At 42.2% G+C, this 22,845-nt stretch overlaps 1 protein-coding gene across 3 annotated transcripts in view; it reads right to left on the reverse strand.

Moving 5' to 3' along the window:
• Nucleotides 1–22,845, reverse strand: part of RBL2 (RB transcriptional corepressor like 2) — a 55,350-nt gene that overhangs the window by 28,393 nt on the left and 4,112 nt on the right. For 2 of the 3 annotated variants that reach the window (XM_065567034.1, XM_065567035.1), the window contains exons 3-4: nucleotides 16,733–16,933; nucleotides 12,334–12,398 (exon numbers count right to left, since the gene is read on the reverse strand). In XM_065567034.1, coding sequence (XP_065423106.1) covers nucleotides 12,334–12,398; nucleotides 16,733–16,933 — 266 coding nt within the window. Of the gene's footprint in view, nucleotides 1–8,565; nucleotides 8,692–12,333; nucleotides 12,399–16,732; nucleotides 16,934–22,845 lie in introns of those variants that run through there. The other variant, XM_065567036.1, reaches the window with a different exon arrangement.

The raw sequence follows: 22,845 nt of genomic DNA on the forward strand, positions 1-22,845 counted from the left end.
CTGCACCCAGCATGAGAATGCAGGGAGTGCGTCAGAAGAGACAGACAATGCACAGTGGGGAGAGGCTTTCCTTATTTTATTACTTTTATGTAGTTATTTATTTATCCCTTCCAAATTGAAGAGTCCTAATAATAACAACCTCCAATTTCATCATATGGCAGTCTATCCATGACTCCAATCAGATTTGTTGACCTTCTCTACCATATTCTTTTTCTGCAGTATCTTTTTTGAGGGGTGATGATCAGAATTGAACACAGTATTCCAAATGAGAACATACAACTTATAGAATGCCATTATAATATTTTCAGTATTGTTCTCTATAACTTAAATACAGACTAATTGCGTTTACTTTTTTGATTCTTGTTATGCTCGGAGATGTTTCATTGACTGTGGTGGTATAACATATGTACACTAGAAGAGAAAAGAGCTGTGCACTGAGTAGACGTCTTCACTGAGTTATCCACATCGTGATAAGTTAATTTAGAACACATCAACGTGTACATATAATTCAGATTTACTTTTTAAGATGCATTTCCTTGTATTAGCCCACTACTACATTACCAGTCTATTGAAATTCTGCATTAAGTTCTCTCTTCCACACTAGGTTCCATATTTGTTAAAAGATAGTCATTTCATCACTGCATCTTTTCAGTAAGAATAACACTTTTGATGGTAGAAGCGGTTTAAGACCTCCAAAATTTTCAGTAGAGGGGTGGCAGGCAGGGCAGTAGGGAAAAGAGGAGCCAACTATGTTGCTTTCCCACTTCTCTCTGTAAAACACCCTTCCAACCTCAGTTTTGGAGCACTATGGCCTGGTCTACACTGCAGGGGTGGGGGAAGGGAGATCTAAGTTACGCAACTTCAGCTACAATTAGATTGGCTTACTGATGTGTCTCCACAGCGGTGAGTCAACTGCTGCTGCTCCCCCGTCGGTGGAGTACAGGAGTCGACAGGAGAGTGCTTGGGGGTCAACTACCCTGACTCCCCTACATGTCCTTGAGGTTTCCCAGCTCTCTGGGTCTGTCAGAGTACAGAACCATCATAAACTTTGTCAGGTAGCCTGAAATCTGCTGTCTGCCCCTATTACCCTAACATCACCTCCATGCCAATTGGCAACAGGATCACTGTTCTAGAACAACAACTCCTATCAGGCCTGACAAACTCATTACACCGAACACTTTGCTGTCATAGTCTTTATCTGTAATGAATGTTGTGTGCTATCTTAAATGAAAGCCAGGATCATTAATATTGTGAAATGTATGTACTGACTATATTTGAAAAGTTGTGTCTATATACCTCAAATATGTTCTTATAGTATGTTTCAAGGTGTTACTCCCCAGCAGAGATGAAAAACTGGTTTTGCCTGACTAAAGCATGTGCCTAGGTTCATACATAGAGTAAGCATTGCAAGCCAAACATAATGGCAGTTACACATTTGTATTTCAAGTGAACAGAGTCTGAAGACAACTTGGAGCCAGCATACCTGAAACAACAGGGGGTTATCCTGACTCTGGGATTAAAACGGCGAGTTTTGGGGGAGTATAACGACAAGCAAAAAAGTCATTTTGGTATCCATTTACTGAGGAAACCCCTTCTAGGGTGTAGGATATTCATGAAAATTTGGATCCTGGTTTTGACTGAAAACCAGCAGCTCTATCAAAGAATGAATCCTTGAAAGAAAAGCTACAATATAGGAAAGAACCATTAATAAGTGTAGATGTAGGATTGCGTTTTATGTTTCGTTTGATATGTGTCACTAGTTCTGTTTTCACTCATCTTCTCTCGGTATCTCTTAAATCTAAATCTTTATTAATAAGCTTCTGATTGTTTTCGCTATAAATAAATTTCAGTGCTGTAATGTTAAAACGATCATGAGTTGCACAAGCAAAGCTGCATGTACACTGTCGCTCTGGAGACAGCTTACTTGGTATTTCTCAGAGCATCCAGTGGTTAAGCAGTGGACACTACAGGGAGTACTCTGAGGACTAGGGGGTTCGTGTTTACCTAGCTGAAACCTGCACAGAGGGAGCGAGGTTTGTAGAGACTTGGAAGTCAGTGCAGAGACTGTTGGTTTCAAGGAGCTGACCCACAGCAGGCACAGAAAAGGCTGCTTTATGCTAAGAGCAGGTAGTGGTGAGGTACCCTCTCAACCCTAGGTACCTCTGGGGAGCATCACTCCATCCTTCTACAGTAATTTAGAAAAGTCCCCTCTCTGCATGTGTGCCTCCTGCCCTCTTCTCCTACCCTCACTTGGATGGTCTAGTAAAGGGGTTCTCAAACTTCATTGCAACGCGACTCCCTTCTGACAACAAAAATCACTACACGACCCCAGGAGGAGGGACCAAGGCCTGAGCCCACCCAAGCCCTGGGCAGGGGGACCCAGAGCCCAAGTCCGATGGCCCCTGGTGGGAAGGCGGGGCAAAGCCGAAGCCCAAAGGCTTCAGCCTCAGGCACGGGGCCTGTAACCTGAGCCTCGCCACTCAGGCTGTGGGGCTCGCTAGACCCAGGCCTCAGCAAGTCTAAGATAGCCCTGACGACCCCATTAAAACAGGGTTGCGACCCACTTCAGGGTCCCAACCCACAGTTTGAGAACCCCTGGTCTAGTGATTTGCTGTGATTGGGGAAAAGACAGGGTGGGCTGAGGAAGAAAGGGAAAATAAGATCTGCTACAACTATCTCCACACCCAGGGGAGGAATGGAAAAGAATGTGATGCTACAATATACCATCTGGGAAGAGGAAGAATATGATGAATCTAGGATCACTGCTGAAGGTCTGGGATGGGATTGAATGCTGGGGCAAAATTAGGAAGAAGAAATGTGAGGCAGGAGAGAATCAGGGTTGCTGCTATGGCGAGAGTGGCTGGTAGTTAGGAGCTCAAGTTCATGCCCTGAAAAGTCAGCTCTGCTTCCCATCAATCTTAGATGTCAGATTTACCAGACACACAGATGAACATGATTTGTTGGGGGAAGAGTCTTTTGGTGTTTCTTATATTTTTTCAGGGTAATAAATTCCCCATTCTCAAGAGGTTACTGTAATATTTTATGCTTTTACACTTTTAATTGCTTTCCAAATTATTTAAGCTCTTGTGATTGAGATCCTAATCATTCAGGCTCCTTCAAATAGCATAAGAGGGACAGAGTGGCATAAAGGGGCCCTTAAAGCTTACAAACTAGCCTGGGGAAGATTATCTTGATGCAGATATGGTGGAAACAGCCAGGACCCTTTCTGAAATCCTGTCACTCATAGACTCATAGACTTTAAGGTCAGAAGGGACCATTATGATCATCTGGTCTGACCCCCTGCATGCTGCAGGCCATAAAACCGTCCCTACCCCTTCCCTGGACTCTGCTGTTGAAGTCCCCAATCCTGTTTTTAGTGACTGCAATCGGCAGAGACCCTCCTGCTAGAGATCCCTGCCCCATGCTGCGGAGGAAGGCGAAAAACCTCCAGAGGCTCAGCCAATCTGCCCTGGAGGAAAATTCCTTCCCGACCCCAAATGTGGCGATCAGTAAGACCCCGAGCATATAGGCAAGAGTCTCCAGCCCGACCCCGTTAGCCATTATACTATTTACCCACCATTGCTTGGCTTTCCTTGACTACTATGTTTTACCATTAAACCATTCCCTCCATAAACTTATCTAACTTTATCTTAAAACCAGACAGGTCCGTCGCCCCCACCGTTTCCCTCGGTAGGCCGTTCCAATATTTCACCCCTCTGACGGTCAGAAACCTTCGTCTAATTTCAAGTCTGAACTTCCCCACGGCCAGTTTGTATCCATTCGTTCTGGTATCCACGTTAGTACTAAGCTGGAATAATTCTTCTCCCTCCCTTGTATTAATCCCTCTAATATATTTAAAGATAGCAATCATATCCCCTCTCAGCCTTCGCTTTGTCAGACTAAACAACCCAAGCTCCTCTAGTCTCCTTTCGTACGACAGCTTTTCCATTCCTCTGATCATCCTAGTGGCCCTTCTCTGCACCCGTTCCAGTTTGAGTTCATCTTTTTTAAACATGGGAGACCAGAACTGCACACAGTACTCCAAATGAGGTCTCACCAGCGCCTTGTACAACGGAAGCAGGACCTCCTGCTTGGCCACACTCACGTAAGGAGTGTGGCCAAGACTGCATAGTTTCTGGGCAGCCCTGAGGCCCACAGGGCAGACTGGGGAGGCAGCAGTAATTTATGTGCCCAGGGCTGTCTAAATTATATCAGGGGGCTCTCCAACTCCTGGAACAGCCCATGATTAGGAGGATGCAAAAGTCATGTAAAGCCCCTTTAATTCTCCCCCCCAGCCAAGGTTCAAGTACCACGCTGCACCTCTAAAAAAATGCACAAAATTGCACTCTAGTTCAGTAATCAGAATAAATGGAGTTACATTCTGTCACCACTTTAAAAAAAATAAAAATAAAGACTTTTCCATCACTTCCTAATTAAGGGAAGTTATTCCCTTACTCTCAGTTTATGGGAAAGCACAATATTTAAATTGAACATTCTCCTTGCCTGAATCCAGTGGGAATTCTGGGTTCCTTTATTCCAACCTGAAATTCTTATGTTACCTGCCTGATAATACTGCTTCAAGTTTAGAAGCACAATACCTTCCCCTCTTCTTATAGTAACTGTAAAATCTTTAAAAAAAAAAACAAAACAAAACTTGAGGGCTTATAAAGACCCTCCAGAATCTAGTAGCGTTTTATCTAACTTCCCAAAGAAAATCCTAGAGCATATAGGATGAATAAGGAATATGAAAGCGTAATTTCACTCACACACACACACACACACAAAACATCACTCAGTCAACCTTCTTAGACAGTTTATTTCATTCTGGCTTTCTTCGAGAAGTTTTGCAGAAGACGAGGACAGGCTAGCCTTATAAAGTGAATCTATTGTATCAGTTATATGTACACACAAATAGGTACTTATGTTCTATACAGGCACATCAAAAATGACATGACATTTTGAACTTCTCTATATGTTTCTTGGTTCATCAGTACTGACAATAATAAAAAATGTACTTTATAATCCAAGCCCTGGCCAAAATGAGCTAATTCACAGAGCGACAGAAAAGGGTTACATATGTTACGACAATGTCATCTGCATAGGAAATGATTTTGTTCCGGAGTTTCAATTTTGGGTTCTGCAATATTTTCTTTAATTATAATTTTTCAGCTCCTGGTTATTTTCTATTGCTAAGGCAAATAAGAATAGCAATAGATATGCTAGATCTCTAGTTTCCTTTTAAAAGTAGTATTTCTCAAGGGAGAAAGTTATTTACAAATGTGCATGGTTTAAAATGGTTAGCTCTTTGTGTACAAGACATTCACTTGTTTTCTGAATTTTATCAGCTTTGTTGGCTGTTAATAGGTATGCCTACCTGAAAGTTGTTAAAAACATAGTGTTGCCAACTCTCTCAATTTAATCACGAGTCCAAATGCTTTTCTTAAAACTCCAGCTCCTGAAATCAGGTGATTGAGAGAATCTCAGCTATCATTAAAAAGTTGCCAGCCCTCATGATTGCAGAGAAAACTTTGAACACAAGTCCTCTAGAGGCTCAAAAAAATGGAACACAAATAAAAAGAAGCCCAACTCATTATTTTAAAAATCTCATGATTTTTTAAGCCAATCGTTGATTTAGGGGCTTCAGTTTGGGAACACAGAAGCATACAGCTTTCACACCACATCAAAGGTAAATTTTATGGGATACATATTCAGAATTATATTTTGATTTCTCAGTGGTTAATATATTGATCTTTAACCCCTAGAAAAATAATGGAACTCTAAAAATCAATCGCTATGGACTTGAAAAACTAAATTCACCAATTACTTTAATTTCCTTTATTAAATAGGTGATTCCTCTAAGCTATTCATTAACTGTCTTTTCTGCCTGTCATTGATGCTTAAAGTTCCATAAAAAGAACTGTAAATTGTGTAAGATAAAGATATATAAAGGCAAATACATGTAAATTAGAATACATGTTTCCTTTGATATAAAAATCATTAGGCTAATTAGAACAAATTGGATCAAACTCTTCCAATTCTCTATATAGATTCATAGATTCATAGACTTTAAGGTCAGAAGGGACCATTATGATCATCTGGTCTGACCCCCTGCACGCTGCAGGCCATAAAACCGTCCCCGCCCCTTCCCTGGACTCTGCTGCTGAAGTCCCCAATCATGTTATTAGTGACCTCAATCGGCAGAGACCCTCCTGCTAGAGATCCCTGCCCCATGCTGCGGAGGAAGGCGAAAAACCTCCAGAGGCTCAGCCAATCTGCCCTGGAGGAAAATTCCTTCCCGACCCCAAATATGGCGATCAGTAAGACCCCGAGCATATAGGCAAGAGTCTCCATCCTGACCCCTTTTAGCCATTATGCTATTTACCTACCATTGCTTGGTTTTCCTTGACAACTATGTTTTACCATTAAACCATTCCCTCCATAAACTTATCTAACTTAATCTTAAAGCCAGACAAGTCCCTCGCCCCCACCGTTTCCCTCGGAAGGCCGTTCCAATATTTCACCCCTCTAACGGTCAGAAACCTTCGTCTAATTTCAAGCCTGAACTTCCCCACGGCCAGTTTATATCCATTCGTTCTCGTATCCACGTTAGTACTAAGCTGGAATAATTCATCTCCCTCCCTTGTATTAATCCCTCTAATATATTTAAAGATAGCAATCATATCCCCCCTCAGCCTTCGCTTTGTCAGACTAAACAACCCAAGCTCCTCTAGTCTCCTTTCATACGACAGGTTTTCCATTCCTCTGATCATCCTAGTGGCCCTTCTCTGCACCCGTTCCAGTTTGAGTTCATCTTTTTTAAACATGGGAGACCAGAACTGCACACAGTACTCCAAATGAGGTCTCACCAGCGCCTTGTACAACGGAAGCAGGACCTCCTTATCCCTACTAGATATACCTCGCCTAATGCATCCCAAGACAGCATTGGCTTTTTTCACCGCCACGTCACACTGTCGACTCATAGTCATCCTGCGGTCTACAAGGACCCCTAGGTCCTTCTCCTCTTCCGTTACTTCTAACCAATGCGTCCCCATCTTGTAACTAAAATTGTTATTGGTCATCCCCAAATGCATCACCTTACACTTTTCACTATTAAATTTCATCCTATTTCTGACACTCCAATTCACAAGCTCATTCAAGTCTCCCTGCAGGATATCCCTATCCTCTTCCGAATTTACAACGCCTCCCACCTTCGTATCATCCGCAAACTTTACCAGCCTACTCCTGCAATCGGTTCCGAGGTCAGTTATAAATAGATTAAATAAAATGGGTCCCAAAACCGAACCTTGGGGAACTCCACTGGTAACCTCCCTCCAACCTGACAGTTCACCCTTCAATACGACCCGCTGCATTCTCCCCATTAACCAATTCCTTATCCATCTCTGGATTTTCAAATCGATCCCCATGTTTTTCAGTTTAACCAATAATTCCTCATGGGGTACAGTATCAAACGCTTTACTGAAATCCAGGTATATTAGGTCCACCGCATTTCCCTTATCTAATAAATCCGTTACTTTCTCAAAGAAGGAGATCAGATTCGTTTGGCACGATCTGCCCTTCGTAAAACCATGTTGTAAATTATCGCAATTGCCACTACCCTCCAGGTCCTCAACTAGTTTCTCCTTCAAAATTTTCTCTAACACCTTGCACACTACAGATGTTAAACTAACAGGCCTGTAGTTACCCGGATCACTTTTTTTCCCTTTTTTGAAAATAGGAACCACATTAGCTATTCTCCAGTCTAACGGGACCACCCCCGAGTTTACAGATTCATTAAATATCATCGCTAACGGGCCTGCTATTTCCCGCGCCAATTCCTTCAATATTCTCGGATGAAGATCGTCCGGTCCTCCCGACTTAGCCCCATTAAGGCGTTCAAGTTTTGTTTCTACCTCGGATACGGTAATCCCCCATCCCGAACGCCCCTCTGTAATGGTGCTAGTATCCCTAATCCCTTCATTGGCCTCATTAAACACCGACGCAAAATATTCATTGAGATATTGCGCCATGCCTAGATTGTCTTTAATCTCCTCTCCGGCAATATATCCTGAATGTTCTTTTATTTAAGTGTTATACTCTTTATTTACAGATCTATTTGCAAGCAATTAAACAAATGTCAGAACAAGGCAAGCTCTAGAAATGATACCGTGTTTACTTTTTATTAATTAAGTAGGTGCTGTGTCGCAGCAGTAAAATGAAAGCCTAAGTTAAGTAAAACAATAATCACGGACAGCATCACAGTCAAGAATAAATCTAATTTTAAGGGCATCAAAAGATTATTCCAAGCTATATTTCCCCCGTCCATAGCATTTCAAACAATGGTCTACTATTTTCCCCTTCCCAGATCAAAACCAAATTACATTCTGCTCAATACAGTAAGAAAAACAACGCTCTATTTCCATTTTAACTGAAAACAAACCAAGAGAGATAGTTTAAAGAGTGATTCTCAAACAAGCAAGATAAAGAGCAACATAAACAGCAATGATACTAGATTACAATATCTTAGTACTAATCTTATAAATAAAATAAAACCAGTCACTGACTTACTTTGCTCCAGACAAAAAAAGGTTTAAACAAGCAAATCTGCTGTATTTTCTGCACTGGAAAAGGAAGTTGCACACACTGCTCTTCAGCCTGGGAAGCTTGTTGCACAGACAAGCCCCAACTTGTCATCGATGTGTGGTTGCCACGATAAGGATAATGGTCAACCCTCAAAACAAAATAAGCAACTTTCAAAGCAAAAAAGTGCCTTTAATGACCCTGAAGGTCAATTTAATGTAATAATCTTTGTTGTCCCATTTTTATATCACTACTAATTCTGTGTTTTAGACTAGGGATAGCTCAGTGGTTTGAGCATCGGCCTGCTAAATCCTTGAGGGGGCCATGTAGGGTTCTGGGGCAAAATCAGTACTTGGTCCTGCTAGTGAAGGCAGGGGGCTGGACTCGATGACCTTTCAAGGTCCCTTCCAGTTTTAGGAGATAAATTAATGGAGATATCCTATTTATTTAGGATGCTATAGGTTATATGGCACCTATGCCAGGCCAGATTAATTTAAATCAAAGGGATTTAAATCAACAATTTTATCATGATTTCAAAGACCAAGCAAGAAACCTTGACCTAAACATTGATTTAAAAAGGTATAATCTCATATATTAGCATAACCATAAAAACATGTAGATTTGAAACTGACTACAGCTTTTACACTAAATTTGGTGCTTTTTGCTAAGCAGGAGCATACATTGTGTATCTACACATTTATTTAAGCAATTATACAGCTCAATATACATAACTACCTTAAATTGTGTTGAAAAGATACTGAAGTTTGAATGAATTAGTCCAAATGGATAAAATATTCTCTCTGCACCTACTAGCTAAACTGAAACCAAAAATAATTAAAGCAAAAGCATTTCTGCACAACAGAAATGGAAAATACTGACATTCAGAAAAATGTACCGGTAAATAACAGTATTTCTTCTACTGTAAAGAATGAAATATACCTATATACTTAATGCAATATGACACTGCAATACGAAGCTTGATTTGACCCCAAATTCAGAGACGTTACCCCTGATTCTACATATATTTTAAAAGCAGCTTCCTTTTCTCATCTTGCATGAGTGAGCCCTCCTCAAATGTATTTAAAATGATACAGATTATAGAAAGTATAGGCTTTAACACAGGTTATCATAATATCAAATTCTATTTTAAAAAGGATTATTTTAAAAAGAAAATGCATTTTAATTTACACTAAAACAATCCAATTTTTTTTTTTTTTTTTAAAGTCAATTTTTATCCACCCTGTTCTCTTCTATTCTAGGCAGCCAAGTTAACGAATCAGAAGTTGCTCACCTCTGAAAGCACCAGCTCAAAAATCCATAGCTAGTCAAAAATGTTAATTATAAATCCAGCAGACGCAAATGACAAAACACCTACCCCGCATTCCTCAGCAGTTTCAGGGGTGGCAAAGCTTTGTCTGGGCCAGCAGAAAAAAAAGAAAACTCTTGGCCTCTTTAAGGATTGCCCCCCTTTCCGTTTCCTCCCATCCTTCTGGAAACTCAGACTTCTTGTGGACTTGAGGAATGAGGGTAGTGGCAGACTGGCTGGATACAAGAGTAACCGGCATAAGCCTGTTGTTCTCCAATGCACCCAAGGGAAGGTCTTATGAACCCTGCACCCTTCCTGGGGGCACTATTCTGCACTGGGAAGAAATTCTAATCCAAATTGGAGATGTGGGGGACAAACCTGGTTTTGGGGACTTACGGGCTTTATTACCTTTTTAGTGCGAGGAAATAATTTTTTCCCTCTCACTGCCAGACTGGCCTGGAGAGAGGTTTGTGGGGTGTGTGTTTTTTTGTTTTTTGTTCTCAGCAACCCAGGCACGGTGGGGTAGGTTAGATTAAAAAATTCATTTTGTTGCAACATGGCAGATACCCAGTGCAGGTAATTATTAAATGCGGAGTCCAGTTCCCTGATAAATCAGAATTGGAGCAGATTACGAAAAGGCAACTGCTAAAGGAGAGAAATGGATACAGCAATGTCTGGTACAGCAAGGAGAAGTTTTGATTAAATTCTTTAAAGGAAACAGATTTGCCTGTACAAAATGCAGCTAGTCACATTAGGTACGGATAGCTTTATTCACTATAATAGCAACAGGTTAAGAACACACACAGTGAAAGGCCTGTTGTATAAGCACTGAAATGTATCTTTTAATAGATTATTATCTGCAAATGAATCCAATAAGCACATTTTCAACACAAAAATAATGCCTACTGTATAAAGATAATGTCAAAAATACAGAGAAGACTGAACATAAGATAGTGGGTGGACCAACATGAAGAGATTTAATATAAATATATGCAAACTGATGTGTGTAGAACTGATTGTGTATTTAAAAATTGAGAGAGAAAAATGAAACTCCAAATCTACTGTAGATAGATTTGGGGTATCTGTGGACAAACTGAACAGGAGATCATGTGAGTTGTCAAGGCACCCATTTGTATTCTGGGATGAGGTGATGCAAGTATACAGAAAATTCTCTTATATGCCCTACGAAATTCACGGCCACGAAAAATGTGTCATGGATCATGAAATGTGATCTTTTGTGTGCCTTTACCCTATACTATTATAGATTTCACAAGGGATACCAGCACTTCTCAAATTGGGGGCCCTGATGCAAAAGGGAGTTGCAGGGGGTTTACAAGATTATTTTAGGGGGGGGGGGGTCACGGTATTGCCACTCTGACTTCTCCTCTGCTGCCTTCACAGCTGTGTGGCTGGAGAGTGGCGGCTGCTGACTGAGGGCCAAGCTCTGCAGGCAGAAGCGCAGAAGTAAGGGTGGCAATACCATACCATGCCATCCTTACTTCTGTACTGCTGCTGACAGCGGCTCTGCCTTCAGAGCTGGGTCCCGGCCAGCAGCCGCCGCTCTCCAGCTCTGAAGGCAGCACCGCCGCCAGCAGCAGCACAGAAGGTAGCAGTACCACATCCCCTCCTACAATAACTTTGTGACACTGACACACACACACACACACACACACACACACACACACCCTTTTTCGATCAGGACCCCTACAATTACAACACTATGAAATTTCAGATTTAAATTTCATGAAATTTATGATTTTTAAAATCCTATGACCATGAAATTGACCAAAATGGACCATGAATTTGGTAGGGCCCTACTTACATGATGTTATAGGGCTATCTGAATACTGCCTACATTTCTGGTGTGTTCATTTAAAAATAAATCCATAAATAAAATACTAAAAGAGGGCAATCAAAAAGGATGAGAATTTTATTTCTGATAATTGCTGAAAGGAGAACATCCACATCTATACAGTTTCATTATTTACCCTTCTAAGCTTATAGAAAAGAGAATAAAATACTATAAGTGTAGCTAGAAATACAAGAAAAGTTTGGTCTTATCTTAGTCACCAATGGATATGAAAATCCACAACATGAACATCTTAACACGAATCCACAAAAGTTTCGAGAGGCTTTCCCCTTTTAGAGAGACAAAATGCTGGGAAAGCTGAAAATGCAGCCAACCTGAAAGTTACAAGACTAAGTGAGCTCATCATTGATCTTAAAAATGTGTGGAAAGGTAGAGCTGGAGAAGGAAAGGCAGGGAAAAAGAGGGTCACGAGGTCTGTTGTGGAATGGCTTCTTTATGGAAATTCAATGGGTTAAGATATGCTGAACTTTTTGATGCTTATCTGATGTTCAAGGATCACTCCTTTTTATTCATATACAAGCTATACTGGAGGCTAACAAAGAAAGTTTGCAGCAAATGTCATTCTTAACAAATCTCTTACCTTTTGCATGAACAAACAGCACCCAACAAAACTGGAAAACTTCAGAGACTGTGCAAGGCTGTCGTCTTTTGGAAAGAAAAATATCATAAGAATATAGCAACAAACTCAATGCATTCACAGTGACAAAACAGCGTGCCTTAAAGTGTCCTATTACTTGACTGGACAGTAGACTTCTACAGATAATCCTAAGGATGGGCACAACTGTACAGGGAAGATTCCACAGTGCCTGCTCTCCTGCACAGCACTTTCATTGGGTATTACTAATCCTTCACAGGGTTCTCAATTAAAAAATGTGAGAGACAACAATTCACTCACTTTAAAAAAATAAATAAATAAATAAAACGGACAGATTTGCTTGCATTGGGTATTTGCTTGTTTCAGTCTGTAGCACAGAATGAGGCTTATTCTGTTTCAATAAAAGTTAACTATAAGTTGAGCAGCCTCAATAATATTTTTTACTGTACATTTAAAAATTATCATCTTCATACATATACCAAGTGTTGCAAAATTACTGAAGATAGTAATAATTAGCAATATGTTCTGAGAGTCAGAGTACAAATGGCTTACAAACACTGTGTTTAATCAGTGGGGTGTGTAAGGTCCATCAGCACATTCTTGTAAACAATTAAGTATGCAATGTGTCTGATATTTAATCAAGTGTATTTAGTGAAAGCCAGATTTTTAGAATTGTGCACTCACAAAAACTGTGGCATGCATTTGTGCATACACAGTTCTACAAATCAGGCAATGTATTTTCAGTGTTCCTGTCTTACTTCAGTTAGTGACTAGATGAAATCTACCCTAATAAAACATAGATCTTCAATGTGGCCTTCATATAAACCAACAGTTTTACTGCTGCTATTATTTTGTTTAACACTGGCATATCAGCATTTTTTGTTTTGCTTTTAGACCCAGGCGGTATTCTATTATTTGTGAATACCTGTTTCCCAATGTTATGTTTTTCATTTTTGGAACCTGAGATAATAAACAATTCATAATTTAAATTCAGAAACCTCTCCATTTCTAGCACTGTCATATCCATTTTATGTCAGCCTCTCTAATAATCATCACTGCTAGTTAAATAAAAACAAATACTATGAGTGCTGTAAAAGAGCAGTTCTCATTCTTAGTGTGGTGAAGTTTTTTTTTTTTTTTTTTTTTAATAGGGACTTGCAACATTTTCTAATGAGCATAAATTTTCCTTTAAAAAAAGTTTCTAGTCTTCCTAGGAATGGAGACAGTCACCAGACTGTGAGGTGCTATAGTAATTAGGTTTATTGAATATGCCACAAGAAACGAGATAAAAACAGTTAAAGTGCCATATTCTGCGATGCTCTGGAGCCGATGCGGCCCCTGATGTGAGATAAGCAGCCCTAACTTAAAACAGCTTTATCTGGATGCCAGTGGATCATTCCACGGCCCAGAATTACCAAGCACAAGTTCCAGTGATGTAAAGGGCACAGATTATAATGGGCCATGGTTGGTTAAGGGCCATTTTACAACCCCTGCAAACCCTTATAACAAGGAAAAAGACAGTTACTTTTTCCATAACTGGTGTTCTTTGAGATGTGTTGCTCATGTCTATTCCACAATAGGTGTGCGCGCTCGCCACATGCACCGGTGTCCGAAGTTTTTCCCCTAGCAGTACCGGGAGGGGAGTGCCCCTAGCAACCCCTGGAGTGGCGTCTCGATGGCGCAGAATAAGGGGCGCTGCACACTCCCTCCACCCTCAGTTCCTTCTTGCCAGACAGCGACAGACGGGAAGGAGGGCAGGATGCGGAATAGACATGAGCAACACATCTTGAAGAACACCAGTTACGGAAAAGGTAACTGTCTTTTTCCTTGTTATAAGGGTTTGCAGGGGTTGTAAAATGGCCCTTAAGCAACCATGTCTTTTCTTCTTCGAGTGTTGCTCATGTGTATTCCACAATAGGGGATTCCAAGCTATATCTGTTGGAGGTGGGTAGGAATTCTCAAATTCTCGGGACGGAGCACAACCCTGCCAACCTCCCTGGTTTGGGAGACGATCGAATATGCGAGGTGAAAGTGTGAACTGAAGACCATGTAGCAGTCCTACAAATGTCCTGGATGAAGATATGGGCCAAAAAGGCCTGCGCCCTAGTTGAGTGTGTGCATGCAGATTTGAGGGCAGCATGAGGAGCCTTACTGAGTGGCCACCCATGCACTTAGGGGGCCGCAGAAACCTGGCAGCTGCTTCTTGGGAGCCATGGCAAGCGCCGCTGAGACCCCACACCCCAATCCCTTACCCTAACCCAGAGTCCCCTCCTGCACCCAATCTCTCAACCAGAGCCTGCACCCCACACCTCCCTCGGCCCCATCCCTGAGTCCCCTCCTGTACCCTGCCCCCAGCCAGAGCACACCTCCTCCTGCACACCAAACCCCTTGGCCCCAGCCCGAAGACTCCTCCGTACCCCAAATCACCCCCTCACCTCCGCCCCTCCACCGCAATCCAACCCGGAGCCCTCTCCTACACCCTGAACCCCTGATTTCTGGCCCTATCTAGAGCCCGCACCCTTAGCCCAGAGCCCATACCCCCCCCATCCCAGTGAAAGTGAGTGAGGATGGGGGAGAGCGAGCGATGGGGGGTGGGGGTGGTAGAGGGGGTTTGGAGCGGGGCCTCAGAGAAGGGGCGGGGCAGGTGTTCAGTTTTGTGCTATTAGAAAGTTGGCAACCCTACTGCACACGTGAGAGAGATCAATTCCACTGTCAGCCTTCAACTAAAGAATCTTCTGCTGAGAATGAAATTATGCTAATAAATCCTAAGCAAGAAGTGTGGGAGAGAAAAGCATTCCTTTTCTCCAGTTTTTCATTAGGCCAAACTATTCTGTCTCCCTAATACCGGACCTCTAAAAAGAGGAATATTGGTAAATTTAATAAATCTTTCCATATTAAAACAATCCTAACTGTAGTCTTTGGAGATCTGAGTTTCCAGACATTATGAACCTCTCATCGAGTGTTTGAAAGAATCTAAATATTTTCAAAGGGCCTCTTCTATCATCAGTAATAACAATGCCAAATGTAAGACCAACTCTCCTATATAAAAAAGACAATTGTACCACATCACCAGTCCTTGCTTCTCTGAAAATAAACCACCCCAACTGACATGTCCTGTGCCACACCTCATCCCCAGGATAGAATTTTGCTATGAAATGTAGACAAAAGTAATAAAATCCATGTTTCCCAAGTTTTCTTGTCCTTACACTTTTAAAAATTTGCCTAAGTTGGTTTGTATAATAGGTTTATTAGCCTCACATACAAGATCTTTGTATGACTTCAAGAGGCCTCATAAGTGCCTCTCCATTTCTGACAGTACTTCTATTTTGAAAGACTAAATTAGTTAAATGCTCCCTTAAGTAATTCTATTTATTTACTTTTTAAAATAAATCAACAAGGAATCCAGTTAACCTCAAAATTCTCCTTTGTCCATTTCCTCTATTTCCCTCTCTAATAAGTTCCTTTTTTTAGATTCTGCTAGTTTGATCAATGTAATTTGTCAAGAATTCTTAATCAGCTTTTATTCTGTTGGCACCATATACCTATACATGGAATCATCTTAAAAGATTTCCAAACCATTTTTTTGCTCCTGAGTGTGATTTTCCAGTTTAATCTCCAGAATCATATTAAATCTTCTCTTGGTATTATCCATGCTAACAATCTGCAAGATTTACTCTTCTTATTATAGAATTATATATGGGATTTACTATAACTTTCTACTTCCATGTTATAATCAACTAATTCATTTTAATAACTGGTTCTGTTTCAAGTGTTTTAACTCTATGTTAAGCACATTTAATTTTTTGATCTTCCATAACTCAAAAACAGTATTTGGACAGTCTGAAATGGTCTTATGAGTAAGGTTTAAATAAGCTCAGTTTTAAATATGATACTAACGTGCTCACAGAAACATGCATTAAATATAAGAACTGAAAAAAAAATTAACTAAGTGTTAAAAAGGGAAAATAAAGGCTGTGCACGATAGACATGAAGAATGCATCAGCTGCACAGATGGAAGCACCAATGAACGGGTACGTTTCCATCTTGGTTAACCAAAGAAAATCAAGGGAAGCCATGCTCAACATTAACAAACTCAGGCACATGAAATTTTGACAAGTACAGAATCAGAAAAAGAGGAGTTACACTAAGCACATAAAATCTGATTATGTACAGCACATAAAATCTATTTAGTCTTTCAACAAGGCAATGGAATAGAAATTTACTACCATAAAGAGAAGCCCGGAAAAAAGAAGAATGACCTATTATTGAAACTGCAGGAATTACTAGGAGATGCACTGAATTAAAAAAATATAAAACTAAAGCACCAAGAAATTATCAATGAGCACTGCTCCAAAATCAATTAGAAAAAGTAACAAACACACACCTCTGTTTTCTTCCTCTTTGTTGACGAGGTTGATCATCTTGAGGATACGTGAAAATGTCCTGGAAAATGGGTTCATACTTCTTAAAAATTACAGCAGAAACAGTGAAGTTTCTTTCTAGTCTCTCAGTACGTTCTCTGAACTGCAAGGGTAGATTTGCCATGTCTTCCCATTTCTTCATCTTGTTAAAAAACTCAATCAAGCTGAGAACATTTAAAAGATTCAGATGAGGAGTTTATTTTTTATGAAATATAAATAAACTATAAAAAACATTTTACAACAGAACGCAACATGGTTTACACTTCAACTGTTGACAATGGTATATACAGTTTGATAACATTGCATGATTACAAGCAGGCAAAGACAATTAAAACTCGGAGCACTCATGAACAAAGTTGAGTTCAGACACCTAACAAGAACATTGTACCATTACTTGCTGGTGCTCACAGTGACTTTACACTGCACGTTAGTGGCTTTTTTCCCCACATATGCACCATCAGTTGCAGTGGCTCAGACTAGTCTGCATATTAAGCTTCCCCCATTTCCCTGAACCACTTATCTACTTTGGCAGGAAGAAAAAAAAATACCCCTGCACTCTTCACAGTACTAAAGGAAAATCTACAACCACAGAGGGAAAAGACAGAACATGACATATGTATCATTTCTGCTATGCTTTTAAATAAGCTACATCAGGGGCTCTCAAACTTCATTACACCTCGACCCCCTTCTGACAACAAAAATTACTACACAAACCGGGGGGGGGGGGGGGGGCACGAAGCCTGAGCCCACCCAAGCCCCACCGCCCCAGGCAGGGGGGGACAAAGCCAAAGCACAAGCCCCACTACCCTGGCAGGGGGCCCAAAGCCCAAGGGCTTCAGCCCCAGGTGGGGGGCCTGTAACCTGACCCTGAGTTTCAGCCCTGAGTGATGGGGCTTGGGATTTAGCCCCTGGGGTGGGGCTCGGGCTTCGGTCTCAGGCCTCAAAGCAAGTCTAACGCCAGCCCTGGAGACCCCATTAAAATGGGGCCACAACCCACTTCAGGGACCTGACCCAGTTTGTGAACCACTGAGCTACGCTATATTTTTCATTTGCCTTATGGTTTTATTGCCCTTTCTTCCCTGACTTCTAATTGTCCCCCTCCCCCCAGCTTGTCTTTTATAGCTGGATTCACCTAAATTTGTATCCTGTGTCTTTACCTTCCTCTATTTCTTTTTGCTTTTTTTAACAAAACTTTTCTGCATTTTATTTAAAATGTCCAACAATATACTTATCAATTATTATTATATATCTACGGTTTCTTGCTATAATCATTTGTATGTTAGGCTGCTTGATCATCACAATTGCATAACTGATTAACACTGACTCAGCTTAGTCAATAGCTTTAGGAAATAATTTATTTTATTGCTTTTATGGATTTTAAGCATGTGGTAAAAAGGGATTTGTCAAACTATGGTAGAGATCTTATCACCTAAGGCGTGTTACAGGCTGAAGTGTGGAGGTGAAATGGAGGTTACATATCTGTAACTGAAGGTTCTTTGAGGTGCACTGTCCCTATCTGTATCCCACAAGTAGATACACAAATGCATCATGCACCTGAAACTAGAGATTTCTAGCAACCCCCATCTGTAGGTTTGTCCCTGTGCAGTTATTCTCCTTGTGTTCTGAACTGATGATATGGGGGCGGGGCGGACCGATGACTCATCAGTCCCTCTTCTCATCGCAAACCAAATAAGCTTGAAGCAGAGAGGAATGAGGGTGGGTAATAGAATACAGACAGGGATTACCCATCTTGAAGAACCTCCAGTTACAGGTAAAGATCTTCCATTTCTTTTTTGAATGCAGGGCCCTATGTGTATTCCACACATGGGTAATTGTTAAGCAGTCTTCAAACAGGAGAGGGTTCGAGGATACAGTTGGTATAAATGTCTGTAAAAGTACTGTCCCAACAGATGTATCTACAGAAGAGGACTGGATTAAAGTGTAATATTTTGTGAAGGTCTGGATGGAGCTCCAGATAGCCATCATACAAATGTCCAGCACAGGTACTTCTCTCAGAGATGCCATTGAGATTGTTTGTGCTCTACTGGAATGGACTCCCACTTCATCTGGGAGAGGAATACGTGCCAACTGGTAACAGAACGATGCAGCCAGAGAGCCACATAGAGTCTCTGAGCAGATAATGCTTATCCTCATGATTACTTTGCTATAGCAATAAATAATCTTGGTGATTTCCTGATTGTCTTTCTATCTGCAAAGAAAGAAAGCAAAGCCCATCTGACATAGAGAGAGTAAAGTCTTCTCTCCTCTTTGAAAGTATCAGATTTTGAAAAGGATACTACTGGTAAGTGAATATGCTGATTCATATGAAACTTGGAAATTACCTTGGGGATGAATTTTGGATGAAGTTGAAGGGAAACCTCTAGTATGGCATATGGCATAAGCCATGAGAGCTCCTAGTTCACTTACACTTCTGGCTGATATGACGGCAACTAGGAAGGGGACCTTCATAGAGAAGTAGGACACTGAACACGTCATCAGTGGTTCAAAGGGTGGTCTGGTAGTACTGATAGTATAAGGCTGAGATCCCACTGATACACTGGTTTCACCGCTGGTGGTAAACGAGTCCTTTCAGGAATCTGATTGTTGTTGGGTATGTAAAAATGGAGTGGCCTTCTACCAAACAGAAGGCACCATCTGCTGCTGGGTGGATCCACAGAAAGCCCTGAAGTCTTCAGGGACAGGAAATAGGAGAAATATCTGCTGATTCTGGGGACAGCTGGTTGAAATTGAAATTAATGGAGATATCCCATCTCCTAGAACTGGAAGGGACCTTGAAAGGTCATTGAGTCCAGCCCCCTGCCTTCACTAGCAGGACCAAGTACTGATTTTGCCCCAGATCCTCAAGTGGCCCCCTCAAGGATTGAGCTCACAACCCTGGGTTTAGCAGGCCAATGTTCAAACCACTGAGCTATCCCTCCCCCCCATTGCATCCAGGCTGAGAAACACCTGCATTGAGCTAAACAGCATTGTCTGGTGGAGTCTTTTCTGCTCGATTGAGAATAGACTGAACGGTTGCCAACTACGAATGGCCTACGTCGGGTATCTATCCAACAGCCAGGCCATGAGGTCAAGAGGGTTTGGATTTGGGATGTTAGATTTTGCTGTTCTACTAGCATACCTCAGGTGGCTTGTTCAGGATAACAGGAGAGCCTTGCCTCTGGATAATCAGACTAGTGCTGCCCTGAGGCAGTACAGATGGAATTTTCTTGTTCGCCTAGGAGGCGAACAGATCCCAAGATGGCATTCTCCACTGAGCCAAGATGTCTTTTAGGACATAACTGTGTATCTCCTATTTGTGGTTTGTAGAAAAGTTCCTGCTGAGATTGTGTGCCAGAGCATCCTGCAGATCTGGAAAAAACGGTTACTCACCTTCTCGTAACTGTTGTTCTTTGAGATGTGTTGCTCAGATCGATTCCAATTAGGTGTGTGCTTGCTGTGTGCAGAGTGATTGGAAAATTTTTCCCCTAGCCGTCGGGTCGGCTGTGGAGCCTCCTGGAGTGGCGCCTCCACGGCGCTCAATATATGACCCTGCCGACCTGGCGCCTCCTCAGTTCCTTCTTGACAGTTACTCTGACAGAGGGGAAGGTGGGTGGGTTTGGAATGGATATGAGCAACACATCTCGAAGAACAACAGTTTCAAGAGGGTGAGTAACCATTTTTTCTTCTTCGAGCGATTGCTCATTTAGATTCCAATTAGGTGACTCCCAAGCCTTACCTAGGGGTTGTGGTTGGAGTTATGGAATCATTGATCGGAGCATCACTCTGCCGAAAGCTGCATCACCTCTGGCATGCCAGATGATGGTGTAATGAGAGGTGAATGTATGTATCGAGGACCAATTTGTTGCCCTGACGATTTCTTGTATCGGGACCTGGGCCAGGAATGTCGCTGATGAGGCCTGAGCACTCGTGGAGTGTGCAGTAAGAGCTAGGGCCAGTATTTTGGCCAGCTCATAGCACGTGAGGATGCATGACGTGACCCAGGAAGATATCCTTTGCGATGAGGCCAGGAGTCCTTTCATCTGGTCTGCTGGTGCTATGAACAACTGGTTCGACTATCTGAATGGCTTAGTGCGCTGGATGTAAAAGACTAGTTCTCACTGAACATCCAGGGAGTGCAGCTTCCACTCATGGCTACTGGCATGAGGTTTAGGATAAAAAACAGGCAGGAAAATGTCCTGACACCACCTTAGGAAGAAAGGCCGGGTGAGGTCTGAGTTGCACCTTATTGCTGTAGAAAAACGTACAGGATGGATAAGAGGAAAAGTCCTTTAACTCAGACACCCTCCTTGCTGATGTAATGGCGACCAAAAAGGCTACCTTCCACAACAGATAAAGAAGGGAGCAAGTTGCCAATGGTTCAAATGGGGGTCCCCATTAGTCTGGAGAGGACCAGGTTAAGGTCCCACGTGGGGACAGGCTGTCTGATCTGGGGATGTAGCCGTTCCAGACCCTTGAAGGACCCACCAACCATAGGGTTGGCGAAGACGGAACATCCAGATGCTTCCAGGTGGAAAGCCGAGATAGCAGTGAGGTGTATCTTTATGGAGGACGCTGCCAGGCTTTGCTGTTTCGGGGGGAAACAAGGAGAGCTTGCTAAGCAATTCACCGCAGTTCAAACGATGGCACTGGTGGTAAGAAGGAACTGAGGAGGCACCAGGTCGGCAGGGTCATATATTGAGTGCCAATTCGGTGCCATTACACAGGGCTCCACAGCCAACCCGATGGCTGCTGCTACAGAAAAATCTTTTCGACGACTGTGCACGCACACACCTAATTGGAATCAATATGAGCAATCACTCAAAGAAGATATGTTGCCGGAGTGCGATGTGGTTTCTGACGCACCATTTCCATAACTGGACTGGAATTTATGATGCGTGTCATGGATCTCCTCAAGACAGATCTGGAGTTCGGTCACAACTATCTGGAAAAGTTCCTGGAATTGCCTGTGGTCATTATGCAGGGACGGTAATAATGGAGTGATTGCCTTGTCAGGTGAGGATGATGATATGCCCACCGGAACTGTCAATACTGAAGGATCTGGTTCAATTTCTCTCTCAGTATACTCCAACGGAGCTTAGTGGTATCAGCTAGGACAAAAGGGTGGGTGCAATTCATGCACGGATCTGGGATGTCTAACATATGGATCCCATGAACTGCAGTAGAGCCAATATGAAGGGTCGACTGGCTGGGGAGACACCAAGACACGGTCTATCATTGATCCCCTGGATAGTTGTACGTGGAGGAGGATGGCTCCAATACCTTTTAGAGGTTCCATCTGGGCTTGCCTCCTGTAAGGAAGCAAAAGGCTCGTCTAGAACAACGGACACGGCCAACGAGAAGGTAGGCTCATGTTTTACCAGGGAAATAATGTTCTGACTTGTGCGGGGGGGGGGGGGGGGGGGGAATAGGGGAGAATCCCCTCCCCTCAAAGTGGTTTCTTCTGATAATGAAATGTGTCAGAGGAGGACCGGACCAGACAGGAAAGGACATTGTTGTTAGGGCAAAGTGAAAATATCCACTGGTAAGGTAAACGTTTCAGTCCATCCAGGAGTTTGTGGAGCCCTGGGTGTCAGGACCAACAGATCCAAGACATCCAAGGGCACTATCATCAGCAGATTCCTTGTGGAGTGGGTCAGTACTCTCAATGAGGAGTCCAACATGGAGCTCCCAGTCAGTTCCTGGCATATGACTATCCTTCAACCTCTAAGTTGGGGCCAGACCAATGGATCCTCCTCCTTTGCGCCTTTCCCTCTTAGGTCCTCTTAAATCTTATGCCCAAGTCTGTAAGACCCATGCACAAGGATTCACAAGACCTGGAAAGAGTTGGGGATCCTTTCTCTTAGAGGCAGATCAGGAAGGGGATCAGTCCTTATGCCCATGAGTATGCCCCTTACTCTTGCAAGAGGCAATGGTTTCCGAGGCTTAGCGGTTTTGGCTTCTGCTCTGGAACTTGTGCTCAGAAAGGTGCCTGGATCTGACTGGGGAGACTATACTAACTAGACTATAAAAAACTCTAAACCACGAAGAATACTAAAAACCACATACAAATATATTT

This window comes from Chrysemys picta, chromosome 14 (genome assembly GCF_011386835.1).
Source record: "Chrysemys picta bellii isolate R12L10 chromosome 14, ASM1138683v2, whole genome shotgun sequence".
NCBI classification, from domain to species: domain Eukaryota; kingdom Metazoa; phylum Chordata; order Testudines; family Emydidae; genus Chrysemys; species Chrysemys picta.